Source organism: Salvia hispanica, chromosome 2 (genome assembly GCF_029641045.1).
Source record: "Salvia hispanica isolate PSC_SH4W2 chromosome 2, Shi_PSC_v1, whole genome shotgun sequence".
NCBI lineage: Eukaryota > Viridiplantae > Streptophyta > Magnoliopsida > Lamiales > Lamiaceae > Salvia > Salvia hispanica.
In genome coordinates this window covers 61,379,777-61,397,795 of record NC_142693.1, presented here as the reverse complement: position 1 = coordinate 61,397,795, position 18,019 = coordinate 61,379,777, and the positions used below count along the sequence as shown (strand labels likewise).

Genomic DNA, 18,019 nt, shown 5'->3' with positions numbered 1-18,019 from the left:
AAAACTCCCGATATCAGTTTATTACACACAAAAATCAATAAAGAGATTCTAATACTAGTAATTACTATATTGATTTTATACACGTAGTAGTAAAAAAATATTTTAGTGATAGTAAATTGTTTATTGAAATATATAAAAATTTAAATAAAAATGATCAAATTTCATGATCCAACATTGTATTTTCGATGTAGCCATATACATTCGAACACAATATTATTTTGGATGCGACCTTAAACTTAATCGTGGGAGTCGGAGACTGAAATAACAATTATATGTAGTCTAAACTTGAGTGACACTGGAATATGTAAATGAAAAAGTACTACTCTCTTCGTGCGAACAAGAGTCACGTTTTGTTACTTTAGTTCGTCCGGGAATATGAGTCTCGTTCACTTTTACTATAAATATAATAAATTGACTAACTTATTTCACTCAAATTTTATTTAAAACTAATATATATATAAATAAGACTCTTATTCTACTAAATTTTTTTCACCTATTTTTTTTCTTTTTTAAAAATCCGCGACACCAAGAAATAGTACTTACTAAACTAATGATAGACGGACGGAGGGAACATAACAAAAAAATGGGGATATTTTATGGAAGAGACGCGAAGAAAGCGTCATAAATAGGTCGCTCATTCACGTGGCAGACATGAAACGTCTCTTCATCCACGGAGCTCTAACTCCGATATACTCACTCACATGTATATTCCGATTTTCACCTCTCATTTATCTCTCCATTTTGAGCGGTGAAGTTGGTATTCGTAATTCGTGGATGATATGATTTGATTATGCGTCGCTCTCTGACAAAAAAACAAAAGAAGAATTCTCAGTGAATTCAGTAGAAGTACTGATTTGAATTTTGCGGATTTTGTTTGATCGTGAAAGTAACTATGCTTCGGCATTCCACTACTCTCTGGAGCAACGGCAATTCCGCTCTCGTTCCCGCGCTCGGCGCCCTCCCGGCTATTGTCCGGTAAAATCGGCGGATATTGTTTCTGTTTATGTTGTTGCTAATGCGTTCTCTTTTGGTTGATTTCTCTCTCCTGACCGCAGTTGCAGTTCGGCATCAACTGAAGGAAAGGGTTCTCAGCGGGGAGTTTTCAGTAAGGTAAGCTCCTATATTATTGTTTACTATTTTCTGAATTTAAGTATTAAGATTGAGGATTTTCGGCTCAGGTTAGACGAGAATTTGGTGGAAGCCGCCATATGAGTTCATCTGTGCAGGCAGCTCGAGCTGGTGAGCAGAGTGTGGTGGTTGAGGTATGGTTGATGATGATTTATTGCAATAGAGGGCGTGGTTGCAATTTAGGTGCTCTCATTTTCAAAATGATTGCTTCTTTTGATTATTGCCTCATAATCCTAGGAACAAGCATTCCAGAAATCAGAGGGTCCATCGCTGAAAGTTTTGCCAGGTCAATCACACCCTCTAGGAGTGTCAGAGGCTGAAACTGGAATTAATTTTGCGATTTTCTCTCAAAATGCTACCGCAGTTACCCTCTGCTTAAGTCTGCAAGAGAGGTGAGAGTGTAACTTCTAGCTCATACTATCAACTCAAGTTTAATTTGGTTTTTTGATCCATCTCTGTTAGTTGTCTACCCTACACATGGGAATTCATGATTATTTAATTTCATTTTGTATTTTAAAATTTGATCTATTTCCTCCCATGACATTCTAGGGCACCAGGTTTGTTGTTGATATGCCTAAATTTCTCTATTGAAAAACCTAAAGACATCTCGTTTCTTAAATGATAAACTGTTAACAGCACTTTAAACATGATTAATATGTAATGGATGTATTTCATGTTGTATGCATGGGATATTTTAGGTTATCCTCACTCCTCTGCCTGTTAGTGTTAGCATTTTATGGTTTTACTCATTCCCAAGTCATTAATTATTTTTTAGTGGAACAAATAGCACACTTGAAGACGGGATGATTGAATTGTCGTTGGACTCGCAAATAAATAAGACCGGAGATATATGGCACATCTGTGTTGAGGTAGTTTCTCTTTTTTCTGAAATTAGCTAACTGGCTTATTCAATTCTAAACTTCTATACATCTGCTCTGAATCCATTCTTGTTTTTCATAAGGTTACATGTAAAAGTGAGAGTAAGTGATCAGCAAAGTGTAGAAAAGAGCCTCAACTAGATGGATGAGAGGAGTAGATATTATCATAAAGTGATGACTCATTTTACAGAAGTTACAAGGTCCCACATGACATTTATTATAGTCTATAGAATTACTAGAGAAAGCATGAGAAATTAGCTTGTTTGGTACTGCAACAGCAGGGTTTTGACTATTAATCTGCATCCAATGTCCTTCAAACGAGTTTTGCCTGTGGAAAGCTTAAAAGAGTAGTACAAGTTTTCGTAAACTTTTTTCTTCTTTTCCTGTCTTGCTTCCAAATTGAGCTTTAGGCAGGTTTGTGTACCTCAAAATATGCCACAAAAGTATGCCATTAGTTCAATTTAGAGAAAAATCCCTGTTTATTGCTGCAAAGTTTGCCTTTATTTTATATTTTTTGTCCATGTGCTTATCCATAAATTCCGAGGCCTTGAATTACTGGCCTGCTGACAGAATGGCTGTCTTTTGCATAATTTCTTTTCCAGAGGATGATTGAAAATTGAAATCTTGTAGGAATCTGATAATGAGGTGCTGGAGAGGTTTAATTCTATATAAAACTGTAATGTTCTTTAGTTTTTTAACCTTGTATTATCTGGAAACCCTCAACCCTCGTCCATTTATACTCGTATTATCAAAAAAATATAATGACAACGATAGCAATAATAATAATTATGATGATGATGATTATACTACTAACAATAATTTGCTTGCTTTCTTGTGAAAACCTTTTCTAGCTGTGAATGGGGGATGATAGTAAGATAATTTCTCTTATTTATATACAAAGCAATTTGCACATGTATTGTCTGAATCCAGCAAACGGAGGGGGCAAGCCTATTAAGAGATTTTAAATGAGACAAGGATACTATTATTTATGGTTTGTTATGAGAGTCGACTTTGTTGCTTTTATGGTCGATCTTCACTTCATTTTAATTGTCAGTAGGGTCAATTTTTTTTTTTTAACATGATTCCCTTGATCAGCTAAATTGATTCTGAAACTTTTGCTTCTCAGGGATTGCCACGTAGCAATGTCTTATATGGCTATCGTGTTGATGGACATCGAGATTGGCGTGAAGGACATCGCTTTGATAACAAAAATGTTTTACTTGATCCATATGCAAAATTGGTTGAAGGACGCCGAGTCTTTGGTGATGCTAGCAATAAGATGTCTAAATTTTTTGGGACTTACGATTTTGATGGCTTGCCTTTTGACTGGGGAGAGAACTATGAGCTTCCTAATATACATGAGGTTAGTGAACTAAGTCCACTAAATGTCTCTCAAGAGTTATAATAAAGGTAATAGTGATTATCTATGAGATATGCTTTTCGAATATTCAAAATGCCTGAGTGCTTTTACTGCTATTTGGTGTATGTGTTTGTTTTGGAGGCCAAATGTATCCCTTTTCAAGCTACTAATTCGTGATCGCATGCTTTTCTTTTTTACAATCACCGTCTGGTTATTGGGAGCCGATAATCTAACTCTTGTTTGGCACTTTTTTTTTCATGCTACGTAATATAGAAATTTAGAGAATTAACTTGTTTCATCTCTTGGCATGCTGAGACTATACTTCAGTGACCTCAATGTTTATACTTATCTTCAAATTGAGTGGTTTAGCAATTTGTGTCATTGAGTTTATTTGAGAGTGGACGGTTGTGCGCTGAAGGTTTGGAATCTGCTAGTGTCCAATAGAAATATGCTAGCAAATACTTCAATGACATTTAGTCTTGGGTCGTATGTGTTGTATTTTAACTAAGGTATTATAAATGTTTTGAAGTTTTTCACTTAGATTTGCATTTGAATTTTTTGCGTTTCTCTCTATTCTTGTAAATTTTGTGCAGTTTGACTAAAAAAATATATTCTGATTCTGCAGAAAGATCTTGTTTTGTATGAAATGAATGTCAGGGCCTTCACAGCTGATGATTCCAGTGGATTGGATCCACACATACGTGGCAGTTACCTTGGTATGATAGAGAAGGTAATATTACATGTCTTCAAAGTGTTAAATCTCTTTTACTTCTGTTCCTATTATATCAGGGAGCCAGCCTTTGGCTTGGTGGGGCATATGCCACCCTCACCCCCTCTCATCACTCAATATTTACATACAAATTTCCAAATATATCTATAGTTATTCACTAAATTGTTAGGAAATCAACACATATAATCACAAACATAAAAGAAATAAGCACAAGAATTGTCTACCTAGTTCGATACGATGTGCAGCTACATCTGAGCGAGGGTAATAATTCTTGGCGCATATGAGGAGGCCCTCACCACTATTATTTTTGTTACATGGTATACTCAATGAAGTATCAATAATAGGGAAGAGAGTAGTAGTTCTGATATCATACATTCATATTTTCATATATGCTGACTTGCTTGATTAATGCATGCTTTACTTAATGAAATATGTATCCAATTTTGTGAAGATACCACATCTTTTGGAGCTTGGTGTCAATGCAGTTGAGCTGCTCCCTGTGTTCGAGTTTGATGAAATGGAGCTCCAAAGGCGCCCAAATGCAAGAGAGCACTTGGTATAAACTTTGACTCTATGAATTTGTTGATCATGTGAGTCAAATCTGTGGCTTCAATTTGCATGTGATCAGGTTTCATCTGTGTACCTTACTTAAGTGCTGGAAATCTTTCATGTGATGGATGTGGAGGCTCTCTATCTTGGATTTTTGGTCAGCTTGCACTTAAATGCTTTTGGTAGGACGTCAATATGAGGCTAGATATGTTTGAATTCTTGAGTTTCATGGCATGTTCTCTGTCCTTGTGCAATTGTAGGAATTTAAATTCATGAATTAAAGGAGAAGATTAGATGCCTTTCCAGCAAATAGGTTTTTGTGTTAGTTATTGCTACGAAGAAATATTTGATTATGGAGAGATATCATAATTAATGTTAATGTTCGAAACATTCTTCTAGTGTGGAGAGAGAATAAAATTGGATGACTCATTCAGGATGGCATAAAGTGGCTATTGAACTTGTGGCTACCAATTCATATCTTTTACTATTTCTGTTCTCTCACTCTCTGGCCATTTTAGCCATCATGATGGTATATATGCAGATAGTGACGTTTGAGCAGGGGGCGAAAAGGTAGTCAAGCTGTAGATATTGAATAATATGGCTTTAATCCATGTTAATTGTTGATATGTAGATTATGTAATGTAATTAGGGTTTTATCGATCCTACTAGTCAAAGATTTGCATGTCCTTGTGCATGTACTTCCAGAAAAATTAACATCTGATGCTTTAAGTGTTATGGTTTGCAAGATCAACACATGGGGCTATTCAACTATAAATTTCTTTGCACCTATGAGTCGTTATGCAAGCAATGGTGGAGGACCGATTAATGCCTCCCAAGAATTCAAACAAATGGTTAAGGCTTTCCATGATGCTGGAATTGAGGTAGTGCTCATAAAATCAACAATTTATCCGATGGTAAATATTAAAATAAAGTTCTTGATTTGGCCTATGTTTCTTGAAATATATCTCAGATCATTTTGGATGTTGTTTACAATCATACAAACGAAGCTGATGATGAACATCCATATACTACTTCATTTCGTGGCATAGACAACAAGGTGAAGGTCTTGCAATGTAGTTGCTTTTTTTTTCTGGGCTATCTTTTGCCAAACTTTCAGATATAGTAAATTACCCAAAACATATCATAACCACATGATAAGATAAGTATAGATGTATATATTAACAACAATGATAGATATTCACGTGTGCTATCCGGGATGTCAGAGAATGATTTTGTTTACTCATTGATGCTATTGGCAATGTCTTCAAATTTTTGTAGGTCTATTACATGATGAACTTCCAACAAAATGCGCAGCTGTTGAATTTCTCTGGTTGTGGTAATATTTTAATCCTTGAACTCACTTTTCAATGCACATTACTATAGTGGCACCCAGCCATCTTTAAGAGCAAGTTCTGGTCAAGCGAATATGTTGGCATTTCATATAGACTGTTACTATATTCCAATCTCTAGTTACACCTGAAACGAAGGTGGGTAATAATTCGTTACAGTTTAAGCCTTAAGGCCTACCAAGCAACTCTAAACACTAATCTCTAATCTCTCATGCACCTCCTCTAAGGATCTTTAATATTGTTGATGATTTCTCCTGTTCCTTGCTTACCATAATGACCAACAAAGTGCTGAAACGACAATCCACCAAACCCCCCTTAAAAGAGTAACCCTTTTTCCCATCTAGATAGTAGATAGACTTTTCACAACTTGCTCAAGATGGTTTTAAGAGTATCTCAGGGGGATCATCTCAGTACAGGGTCCCTTAGTATCTAATAGACCATTTTCAACCTCACAACCAATTATGTTCTCTCAATTTCCTAAGGCTGTTTTCCTCCCATAATGTGCAATCCCGAAAGATTCTAAATATCCACCAAAACGAAAGCAAGAATGTATTGTATTCCCTTTGCATATTAAAATTAAAAGTGACACTCATATTCTCATTCAACTTAGCACAATTAGTTATATGGTTATCGTGTAGTGGTTTGACAGGTACATACTAACGAATCATTGCAACTTGCAATATTATATTCCGCTTTAAATTGGTTATGAGGATGAGACATAATAGTTAAAGACCTGCCTGCACTTCGTAGCTAAAATATTTATGCCTCAGGTTAGTTCGGACTTTGAACCAAATGATCTACATGCTCAAGTGGTTCTGCATTGTACAAAATCAAGTTAACTTATTGATTATGAAACCATTGATGAGATGACGGAAATTTGAGCAACCTGCATATTTGATATTGATTGCTTGCCTCACATTTCTTGAATTTATGCTCACGAATTTAATGTTTTAAATCGGTCACTTAGAAAGTGACATCTCTCTATTTAACCAAATTATTTGTTTCCAGGAAATACGTTGAATTGCAACCATCCTGTGGTCATGGAACTGATACTTGACAGCTTGAGGCACTGGTATTATTCTGACTCATACTGATCTCATAACCTTGGAGGTGTCCAATATGGCTGTTGATGCATGCATACAAATTATCATTTCGCATTATATTTGTCTTTGAACATGCCACCATCAATGAAAGTGCAATTTTCATACATCCATTGTTCAGTAAGTTCAGAGGGATCTAATAGTTAATACCTACTTCTGATAATGCACATGAAAATACCCACTTGAAAGTAAGGAACAAAAAAGCCCTTTAATGTGACAAAATCTGCGTGGTAATCATTGGCACTCTACAAAACCAGAACCACTGAAAGGTTGGCAAAACTGATTTCCCACTTCCAAAAGTTGCAATGCCAGAACTGCAGAAAGTTTGGCAGAACTGGTTTGACTGACTTCTAACCCATAAACCTGACAAAAGTTGCTATCCAAAACTGCTGAAAGTGGCAAAACTGGTCTGACGCACTCCTGGCCCACTAAAGTTGCAAAGCCAGATCTGTTCTAAATTTAGGAAACTAGTCAGGTTGTCCTGATTTCCTTTATAGTGGTTATTTTCTACATGTTTTTATAAAAGTGGGTACACAACATATAACCGAGTGGTTATTCTTATTTTTCATCCAGGGATCAATTTTGTCTTTTCAAATAATTTGGGTTTCTGACTAACTGAAACAAGAAGTAGCACTTAAACTACACTAGAGATAAGATGTGATCATAATCATCTTATTAATCATGGCAAGTTGTCAACCTTTTATGTCAGTGATTTACCATCAAAAAGTAACTCTTTGTGTGATGTTCTTCAATAGGAGTTGTTCAGAAATAGTAAAGTGCAACTTTTCTACCTTTTTTAGATAAAACATTTTTGTGATTTGGTGTCTTAACTAGTTCTAGTGGTAATCTTTTATTAGAAAATCTAGTTCTCAATTTATTAAGTACCAGCAAGATAATATAATTAAATGAAATTGCTGATATCTTTTTAGTTAGTACTACCTTTCTGTAGCTTGAAAGAATTTTTTATTTGTTTTTTTTTTGTACTGCATTTTAATAGTTGCTACTGCAATCAAGTTTTAATAAATTAGATTTTCAGACTTTCGATTGACATTCTAACTGCAGGGTAACTGAGTATCATGTGGATGGGTTCCGATTTGATCTGGCTAGTGTGCTTTGTCGAGGAACTGATGGTTCTCCCCTCAGTGCTCCCCCATTGATCAGGGTAATTTATGACTCCCTTCAAGTGGGATTGGAACTTTACAATTTATAATATGATGGGTAACTACTAGTGGTACCTTGTGTTAATTCTAGCATCTTTTTATTCTTTATTTTGAATTTATTCCTTTATTGTCTTGTCACCCCTTCCTATACTGGTTTTTGTCACAATTTTCAACCGTCTCCATACTTGTTTTCCTGTGAATTGCAGAAGTAATAATTTGATAAGCAAGTTAAGCTTTACCTGTCAAGTTCATAATTCTTATAGGTCTACAGATAGGATTCTCTGTGATAAACCCAAATCTCGTGTAAGTTCATAATTCTTATAGGTCTACAGATAGGATTCTCTGTGATAAACCCAAATCTCGTGTAAGGTACATCCATGAGGCCCAAAGTTTAGAACAATTGATCTCCATTTCACTTGATTCTATGCATGATCTTAGTTGGTCTTACCAATTAGCGCAAAGAATAAAGCCAATTTAGTTTTTTCGGATCCAGAGGACCAAAGTTTAGTCTTAGAATTCAGTTCTCTTGATTAGTCCAGTACCATTATCTCCTCTTTTGCATGTAATCAACCGCTCATAGCTGAGATGACACCATGTAGTTGCTCCTCATTTCGTTGCACATGTTTGCTGCAACACTAGCTATGCTAACTAGATAATCCTTTCAGATAATCCCCTGAAAAACATTCATCTTTTTTCTCTTGGGAAATAGGAAATGTGAATGGAATACTGCTAGGGTGCTAACAAATAGCTTCCTATCCAATTATTGTGTGCTACTGCAGTACTGCTTACTTGTCTTCTATTTGGTTCCCAAGGAAAAGAGATAGTTAGTCTTGCAATTTCAATAAAATCTTCTTATCTATTATTCACAAGAATATTATTTTGATTCCCTATGTTGTTCAAATGGATGTCTGAAGATTTATCTTGTAACAATTTGGATTGACTATTTTGGTAAAGCAAGGGTAACAACCTAGTAGCTGTCAATGGAGCCTGTTGTGTTTCTGTATTGTTGTATTGTTGTGTTGTTGTACTATTCTGTCATTACTAGGCACCACCCTATGGGCCCAGGGTATTACATTTTTTGTTAGCCCTACACATGTGAGGTATTGACTGCTTCAATTATGCAGGCAATAGCTAAAGACAGTGTCCTCTCAAGATGTAAGATCATTGCAGAACCTTGGGATTGTGGAGGACTATATCTCGTTGGAAAATTTCCGAACTGGGATAGGTAACTTCTGTAATTTCTACTTTTTTGTATATTTTTATATTCATATGTAAACTGGTGCAAACATTAAAATATGTCATTACATATTATACAGTCTGCAACAGACATACACATCATGAGTGAGATGAGAACATTGTGTAATATGAGATCATAGATAGCCAAAATTGAGCTTATTAACGAACCTGATATGCAAGATACTGTGCTCACGTTATTTGATCCTAGTAGGAGATTCCCCAGTATCTCTGTTACAGCCACTTTACTAATGAAGAGGAATAGAGGACGAGGTGCTTGTTAGGGCACACGCAGCGATAAAAGTTATTCTATTGATTAATTATTAGTTTAATTATTTCCTTGTTCAGTTATTTAGTTTGATTAGATTAGGATAACATTATCTGGGATTTATAGATTTTCATAATATGCATCTAGGACTTTTAGATCTTCACGGGAGCTTGTGCTTGTGACATGAGCGTTCCTCTTTTGTGGAATATCTCTTTGAATTTGGGATTTTCATTGAGTTTTATTATTGGAGTTCTTGCTCAATCAATTATTCATCTCCTTTACTCTTAACAATCTCTTTGTTTTGACATTTGAAATTATAATTTTTTATCAAGTTGGGTCTTTATTGTAAGCCAAGATTGCATGTAGAGGCCTGACAATGCATATTAGAGAACCTTATAGGTAATAATGTGCACAACATTTAAAAATACTTTGATTTTTTTCCATTTCTTCTCTTCTCTGTGTAACCTAACACAATACCCAAATATCACAGTCTGAATCTTTGGCTTTGCAGGTGGGCTGAATGGAATGGAATATACCGCGATGACATTAGAAAATTTATAAAGGTGCTGCAAGTTGAAAAAATCTCAATGAGATAACATATATTGAAATGTATCTGTACTCAGATTTTATGAAATTATAAACATAAGTTGAGGTAATAGAAAAGATGTTTATGGGAACTCTCTAGTGAACAATGTATGGACTGGGGATAAATAGTTTCCTATATTTAACTTTACTCATTCTCGCTGTAGTCCACTACCCCCAGCCTGAGGCAATCATAATTCGTTACAATACTGAAACAACCTTTTCTTACTCTAAAATTAATATTGATGATAATACACCACATCTAAAAGGAAAGCATTTCATACATGCTCATTTTTTTTTTTGCAAAGTTGCTTTTATTTGAATAATCATTTTAACCTTGGTTTAATTTGAAAACAGGGTGACCCTGGTATGAAAGGAAGCTTTGCTACTAGGATTTCTGGTTCTGCTGATCTGTACCGAGTAAGTATTATTCAGCCCATGGAATTTAATTTTTCTATCATCTATGGCTAAGTAATGTTCGTCCTAATGATTTTGCTTCTAAGACTGGTTGTTAACTTTTGTAACCTGTTAGTACAAATAAGTCTATCACATTGTTTTCTATAGTTTGAACTGATATGTAATGTGATAATCTAGATCTTCTTTAGTGAAGGGCTCAAAGTTGTCTAATTCTAATGCATTATCCGTTTATCATTGTCTGATAAGATATTTTTATTTCTATATAAGTGTAACATTTTAATTAGCCATAAAATCTCTTGTAAAGATGCTATTGATTTGGTTTTGACTTGATTTATTGAAGTGTTGTGATTGCACATCCAAATAACTTCCTAGTTTTGTTGCCTTTAGGTCAATAAGCGGAGGCCATATCATGGTATCAATTTTGTAATCGCCCATGATGGTTTTACATTGTATGACCTTGTCTCATACAACTATAAGGTATCACTAGTCATCATGGTCTTCATCAATTTGGTAGAAATCAACTCTATATTCACTTTCTACCATTTAATGGAACTTTTAGCACAACGATGCCAATGGAGAAGGTGGAAATGATGGATCCAATGATAACTTCAGCTGGAATTGTGGGTTTGAAGGTAGATCTGGATTCCATATGTAAATTTCCTTTCTCGTGAACAAACACACATAAATCAGTCTCATACCATTTCATTTGTAGTGGTATACAGATAGTGCTGCATGCACTACATGATGTTGCAACTATCTTGCAAATAGTCATGATTGTTTAAGCAAAGGAGTCTCTTGTGTATTCCTATTGTCTTATCCTTTACTATATCAATACCAGGAGAAACTGAAGATCCGAATATTCAGGCATTGCGTGCACGCCAAATGAAAAACTTCCAAGTAGCCCTGATGATATCCCAGGTAAACGCTTTCAAATTCTCTAAGATTTATCAATGTTTTAGGGAAATCACCACTTATTGTTGCTATATATGTAAAGTAACTCCTAAAGTAGAAATCCATCTGAGAGCTACCCATTTTTAATTTCTTATTGGCTAATTCTATTTATCTAAACTGTCTATTATCAAGGAAGAGGAAAAAAGCAATGGGTTGCTCCATTTTGTTTCCTGTTTTGGGTTTATATAGTGCAAACTGAGAAGTTTTATACTGATCATATGCACTTTCCTTTTCTTGTAGTCTCACTTTTTCGGTAACAAGGCAGCCTGTAATATTTAAGCCATGCTAGTACTAAACTTTATAAACTTTCGATCCTAGCTATTTGTAATTTCTGTCACTGGATATCTTGTATCTTATGCGTGTTTATATAAACACTATTTCTTTTTCATGACTCATTAGGGAACTCCTATGATGCTAATGGGTGATGAATATGGCCACACTCGTTCTGGAAATAATAATAGTTACGGACACGACAATGCTCTTAATAATTTCCAATGGGGACGAGTATGTATTTTTTCTTATAATTCTTCCATCACCTTTGTCTCTCTCACTCCTACTTGAATAAGTCAAATGAAATTTGTAATTTGATGACACAGTTAAAGGACAAGAAGGGCAATCATTTTCGATTTTTCTCAGAGATGATAAAGTTTAGACGGAGTCGTCATATCTTTGCTAGAGAAAATTTCATTGACAAGGTAAATTCTTATATTTTGTTACTCGTGTTATCTATTTCCTGTGTTAAAATCTTTTGTACATAAAAAATTTTGAGTGGAAATGCTTTTTAACTCGACATTTTCAGTAGTACCTGACATGGAACGATTTCTGAGTTTTGGGTCTTATATGATTTTCGTTTCTATTATAGAGATATCAAAGACACCAGAGTGGCTGTCAATTTATGTGCAATAATGAAACTATATGAGCAACATATCCTGGGAAGTAGCGTGTACTCTTGGCTGTTCCAGCTCAATATATATAGTAAATTGAGTGAGTTAAGCACAGAGGTTTAAATGAAGCTAGCTCTTAGTTTGGGATGTGTGTCCTCTTGATGGTTTTGTATTCACAAAAATCTCATCAAGAACTTGATGAGAAGTGAAGCCTATATCGATTTAGTATATGCATTTAGATAGCTCTCAGGCACTATAGAATCAATATAGCATAATCATATTCCGAATAGGCTGATTGTCGGAACAGTGGATGCTACTATGGCAGATTGCCTGGAAAAACACTAGAATGAAGTTAACCTATGAAGGGGTCTGCAGCAGCTGGCAAACTAACACACTCATTCTAACTGTTTCTCACTCAAGCATGTAGTGCTATGCAGTGAAAAGGAAAATAGCTAAGATAAGGTAACTTGGTTTCCAGGGTGGTAGCACTATCCATTCTCCATTGCAGTTGCAGATGAACTAGATGTGCGAACCTACCTTTCAATCAGAACAGCTCTATGCTAATGCTAATAAAGTTCAAATCTAGGGGATTAGTTGTTTTCTCAGATCAGGGTTGCAACCATGTATGTCGTTTTATGCTAATATAAATACTCGCGCTATTGTTTTACTTGTGTTACAATTTGCATATATCATGTTAAGAATTGCTTGACATTATTTTGATGCAGAATGAAGTCACGTGGCATGAGGATAACTGGGAAAACTATGAGAGTAAATTTCTCGCTTTCACGTAAGGATACGTCCCTTTAATTTTCATGCTAAAGATATCCATGGCTGTGAATTTTGTTTTTATTTGTTATAAAATCGCTAGCACTTCTGTGAATTTCTTTTATTTGTTTTCAATCTACTGAAATTTTGAAATTTATTAAACATCTATATATAACCTGACTTGCATTTCCGGATATTAGATGAACAAGCATTTGCAATTAGTACATCAGGTCATTTGGAAAAGTTTTTGCTATGTCTATTTATCATATATACTTCGAATTCCTAGAACGACATCCTTTCTAAATGGTTTAGTTTTCCAATTTTTGGTCAGTTTTTGCTCACCACTAGAAAAATATGGCAGCTTAATAACTTTTTTGCTTCTAATAAACAGTGATATACCCTTAATCTGGAAAGGAAGGAATTGACTTTTAATCACATCCAACACCTTGTAGAAGCGCTAATATGTATTTGTGATTTTTCAGGCTTCATGAAGACAATGGAGGTCATATTTATGTGGCATTTAATGCGCATGACTACTTTGTTGAAGCTTTTATACCCCCTCCTCCACAAGGAAGACAATGGTTTCGTGTGGTCAGTTTCCAGTAGTCTTAAATTTTCTTCCTGATGGAATGAGACTTCCTCCATTATCTCCAATATTTATGAGTAGTATACCATTTCATCATCCGTTTAAACTAGCCTCTAATCATATGACAATGCATGGGACTTGCACGTAGGTGGATACGAATCTGGAGTCCCCAAATGACATCGTCCCAGAGGGCGCTCCAGGCATAAAGGAGACGTATAATCTGGCCCCCTACTCTTGTATTATTCTTGAAGCGAAGCGATAGATGGATGCTGCTGCTCGCTGCATTTTGAGGTCTAAAGAGGAGTTGGATATTTTCAAGAAATAAATCTCGAGGAACCCTAAATAAGAGATACTATCAGTGCGCAAGAGCTAGGAAATTGAGCTTGTAATAGGTGAAATTATTTTGAAGTTAGAACACAGATACTATTAAAGATTACACAAAGTCATTGTCGAAACAGATTCTTAGCCATGTGATGAAACATTTTATGATTGAAATGTATCTACAATAAAACTTGGGTGTTTGGCTGCTCTTGATATTGTCGGACATTGATTTAGTCGGGGATTACCCGTCCATGACTCATAAGCCAAAATTAATTCTATGGCATTGTCCCGAATTTAAGTATTGGATTGTATCTATAGTCTACTCAACCGGATAATATTTATAAGACATAATCTTATCTATTTATCAAATCGAATACTATCAAATGATATATGATATTATATCCATCAATCCATGTAACATAGTAAAGCATAACATTTTTTAAAAGCGTAACTTTTTTGAAATTGTGAACATATACATGAACCTAAATAAACGAGGTGGCATCACTTGTGTTGTTTTACTTATGCAATAGTATATAAAAAAGATTTATTTGCTATATTAAAGAGTCAAACTTTAAGTGTAGTTTTTATTTTGTCTACATATTTTGAAGGTTATGAATAAATATACAAACTTAAGTATAGATGGATACAAAGAAAGCTATGAATAAATATACGAACTTAATTATAGATAAAAACAACCATGATAGTCGGCGTGGAACCGCTTCAAAAAAACGATGTCATTTCTAATTATGATAATTATGATCGGAAATTGTGGTTAGGGAGAGATGACCTATGTAAAAGAAGTTTGAGAATTCATTTAGATGTAGTGACACATCAGTTTAATTTTCACCTATATCAATTTGTGAAAAAATTACAATGATATTTAAAATACAATATCATTTAAATTTATGTATTTATTAGTACTACAATTTTGCGTACAACTAGTTTGGATTTGATAAAATCAAACCGATTCATTAGACATTCATAAATTTACCCTAATAAATCAAAACAAATGAAAATTCGATATTTTTTATTAATATTTTTTTTTACTCCTGCGTCCCCCCTCCCTTCCTTGGCGGCAAAAGGGAAAAATTCAGATTATCTTTCTTCAATCTTCCTCTCTACACACGCAAATTTTGAAGTAAATCCGCAGTCGTTTTGTGTCTTTTTATAGGGCAATTTCAATTTCCATCGTCTTCTTAGATCTGCTTTCCACTTTGATTCGCTGGTAGGTCGAATTTGCAAATGTAATCGTTGTTTATTTGATTGATTATCGAAGAAACGCAGTCTCCGTCCTTGTCTTTACATTTCTAGCTTCTTTCAGATACAGATCGGTGTTTAAATTAGCTTCTACAGCATGGCCAATTACTACGACATCGGTGATATATTAGCCGAAGAAGAGGTGTGTGCTTGCTTGAATTACTGTCCTGCATATTTTGAAGTGGAAAATTGATGGTTTATTGATTTAATTACATGATTTTTTTGCTTAGCTTGTACCTACCGTTTTCCAATATGGTGCGAATGGGGTAGGGCTCTTTGATTCGAGCGATGATGCGGATAAGGTATTGTGGATGGTGATTCCGGTTGCATGTTTAGCAGTCTTAGGTTAGCCTAGATTTGTAGGAATTACTGTTGATTTGTTGTTAAACTCGTGCTGGTTGTTAGGTGGAAGCTGGTTCGAGAGCTGAGCTTCCGTTCTGGCTTGTTCGTGAATTGTATTTGAGACAGCTTGTATCTATAAGGGTTCCTCCGTGTTTCGATAGAGAGTAATATCTCATCCTAATCCTATTTTATGCTGTTATAAGTTTACCTTTCTATGAAGCGATTAAATGAGGGCTTTTGAAAGATTGTATAATAATGTCCTCTCCATAAAAAATGAAATGAGCAATGTATTACTTTAGTTTGAAAGCTTAGGATGATACATATCTTATCTGTGCCAATATGAAGTGATGGTAAACATCTAAATTATCTCCTATCTTCATGATTTGTTCGTTTCTAGAGCTAATTTATGCTGTTATAAGTTTACCTCTCTATGAAATGTTGAAATGAGTGCGTTTGAAAGGTTGTATGTTAATGCCCTCACCACAAAAAAGTTGAAACGTGTGTATTGCTTTAGTTTGGAAGTTAAGGAAATGATACATATCTTATCTGTGCCAATTTGAAGTGATTGTAAACATCTAGATTATTTCTTAGTTTCACTTTCATGATTTGTTCCTTGCTAGATCTAAAACAAGAGAAGAAATAGCAGCTGATGCTGCCCACGTAGATTTAAGAAGCCGGTCTCCTTATTTTTATGAGTTGGGATGCAAGATTGCACTTCTGTAAGTCCTTACAAAAGGTTCTATAGTTCTGAAAATTCTCATATTCAACTCTGTATGTACTAACCATTTCTTTGTTGTGTGCTGGAAATGTAAGAAAACTACTCTCAACCAGTTGTTGTGTACACTGTACATTGGGCTTATAACGTCTAGCCAAGTTATTAACCTGTCAAAACCTCATATAAGCATATTGTGATTGAATTTTGTAATTTGAACTGAAAAAGGTTTAGTTCGTGTCTTTTCATAGGTAACTAAGGTTTATGGATGTGTTATCTCAGTGATCAAACAAATTTAGCTTTATTTTTTTTCCTGAATGACCGGTGTGTTAATCCCTAGTATCAAGTTTACTCTCCCTTCACCTTAAGATACAGTTTCTTACTTTCTAGTATATAAGAATGATTTACATTTCCTACAAGTGGGGCCTTCAAATGTAGTCTTTAAGAATATAATGATGGATACGTTCATATCTGGTTTCAGGCTACCACCATTGAAATGCTGTGTTTATTGCCCCAAATTATGTCACTTGCACACCTTGCTTGGGTAAATGTAGTCTGTTTCGTTGTAGCTGTTGAGTGTTGTGTAAGTTCTTGAATTGTGCTGTGCAAGAATGTTAGCTACAGAAGTCGAAATTATGTCACTTGAATTGTGGTGTGCAAGAATGTTAGCTACAGAAGTCGAAATTAATAGATACAGAAGTCTGTGGATGAAATTTGCTATGTCACTTGTACACGTTGGGTAAATGTAGTCTGTTTCGTTATAAGTTTATGGCCAGCTCAGTTTCTTGTCTTTTAATGACAGAATCAGAGACAGAACCATTGGCCCATTCCTTCTTGTGGCATTCCAGACCAGGTACAGGGACGTGTTGGTTAAGGCTCACGCTCTAACACTGACAATGACCCCCAAATACTTGACACTTCTAACTAACGAAGAAATCAAATGTGAGTCTGCCGAATTTGTGAACAATTCGTACACACAACTACGTTATAGTTGAAAGTTCTTTTTTTTCATTTTCTCATTTTCATTTTCAATTAAAGGATATGTACCTAATGGCTATGTTCTCCGCTTATTCTTGAAGTGTATGAAGCTGGTCAATCCTCAATAGCTGCATTCAAGAAGTGGCGGATGGGTGGACCTAGATTTCAAGTAGCTCCCGTTCTTGGGAGGAAGAGGAAGCTGACTTAGATACATGGAATTCAACTTGTACTTATGCATCCATCATCTCCAGCAAAACCAGCCATGCGAGGTTTTCAGTATGCATCGAGATCTTGTTGTCGTCACCCTTACAGAATATGGCAAAGTAGTGATAATTTTTTCACTGAAGTTAATTCAAAATATTGTGGAATAGAGGAGTTTTTCTAATGAGGTTTGGTTTCAACGATTCAATTAATTGTGATCTGTGGTGATCTTTGATAGTTCATATACTTTGAATATCCTCTTGATCAA

The 18,019-nt window shown here is 35.1% G+C and overlaps 2 protein-coding genes across 3 annotated transcripts; both read left to right on the top strand.

Annotated features, from left to right (window-relative positions):
- The first annotated feature begins 609 nt into the window (after positions 1-609).
- Positions 610-14,469, top strand: ISA3 (isoamylase 3). Of its 2 annotated transcripts, none has more exons than XM_048098427.2 (24): positions 610-975; positions 1,056-1,110; positions 1,179-1,262; positions 1,366-1,520; positions 1,916-1,997; positions 3,133-3,369; positions 3,992-4,096; positions 4,548-4,652; positions 5,392-5,526; positions 5,616-5,702; positions 5,924-5,981; positions 7,003-7,066; positions 8,157-8,256; positions 9,379-9,479; positions 10,267-10,318; positions 10,695-10,757; positions 11,142-11,231; positions 11,314-11,386; positions 11,593-11,672; positions 12,105-12,209; positions 12,302-12,400; positions 13,315-13,376; positions 13,837-13,945; positions 14,089-14,469. In XM_048098427.2, exons 1-24 carry the CDS (start codon positions 893-895, stop codon positions 14,200-14,202), a joined length of 2,298 nt encoding a protein of 765 aa, XP_047954384.1. In that variant the 5' UTR covers positions 610-892; the 3' UTR covers positions 14,203-14,469. The 2 variants fall into 2 exon arrangements, with proteins under 2 accessions (XP_047954384.1, XP_047954383.1); XM_048098426.2 differs by having other exon boundaries at positions 612-975; positions 1,904-1,997.
- Positions 14,470-15,318: 849 nt separating this feature from the next.
- LOC125213275 (uncharacterized) lies at positions 15,319-18,019 on the top strand. The gene is made up of 7 exons (XM_048113747.2): positions 15,319-15,486; positions 15,583-15,660; positions 15,749-15,820; positions 15,924-16,024; positions 16,481-16,579; positions 17,375-17,514; positions 17,652-18,019. The coding sequence occupies exons 2-7, from the start codon at positions 15,616-15,618 to the stop codon at positions 17,756-17,758; spliced, it is 564 nt and encodes a 187-aa protein (XP_047969704.1). The 5' UTR covers positions 15,319-15,486; positions 15,583-15,615; the 3' UTR covers positions 17,759-18,019.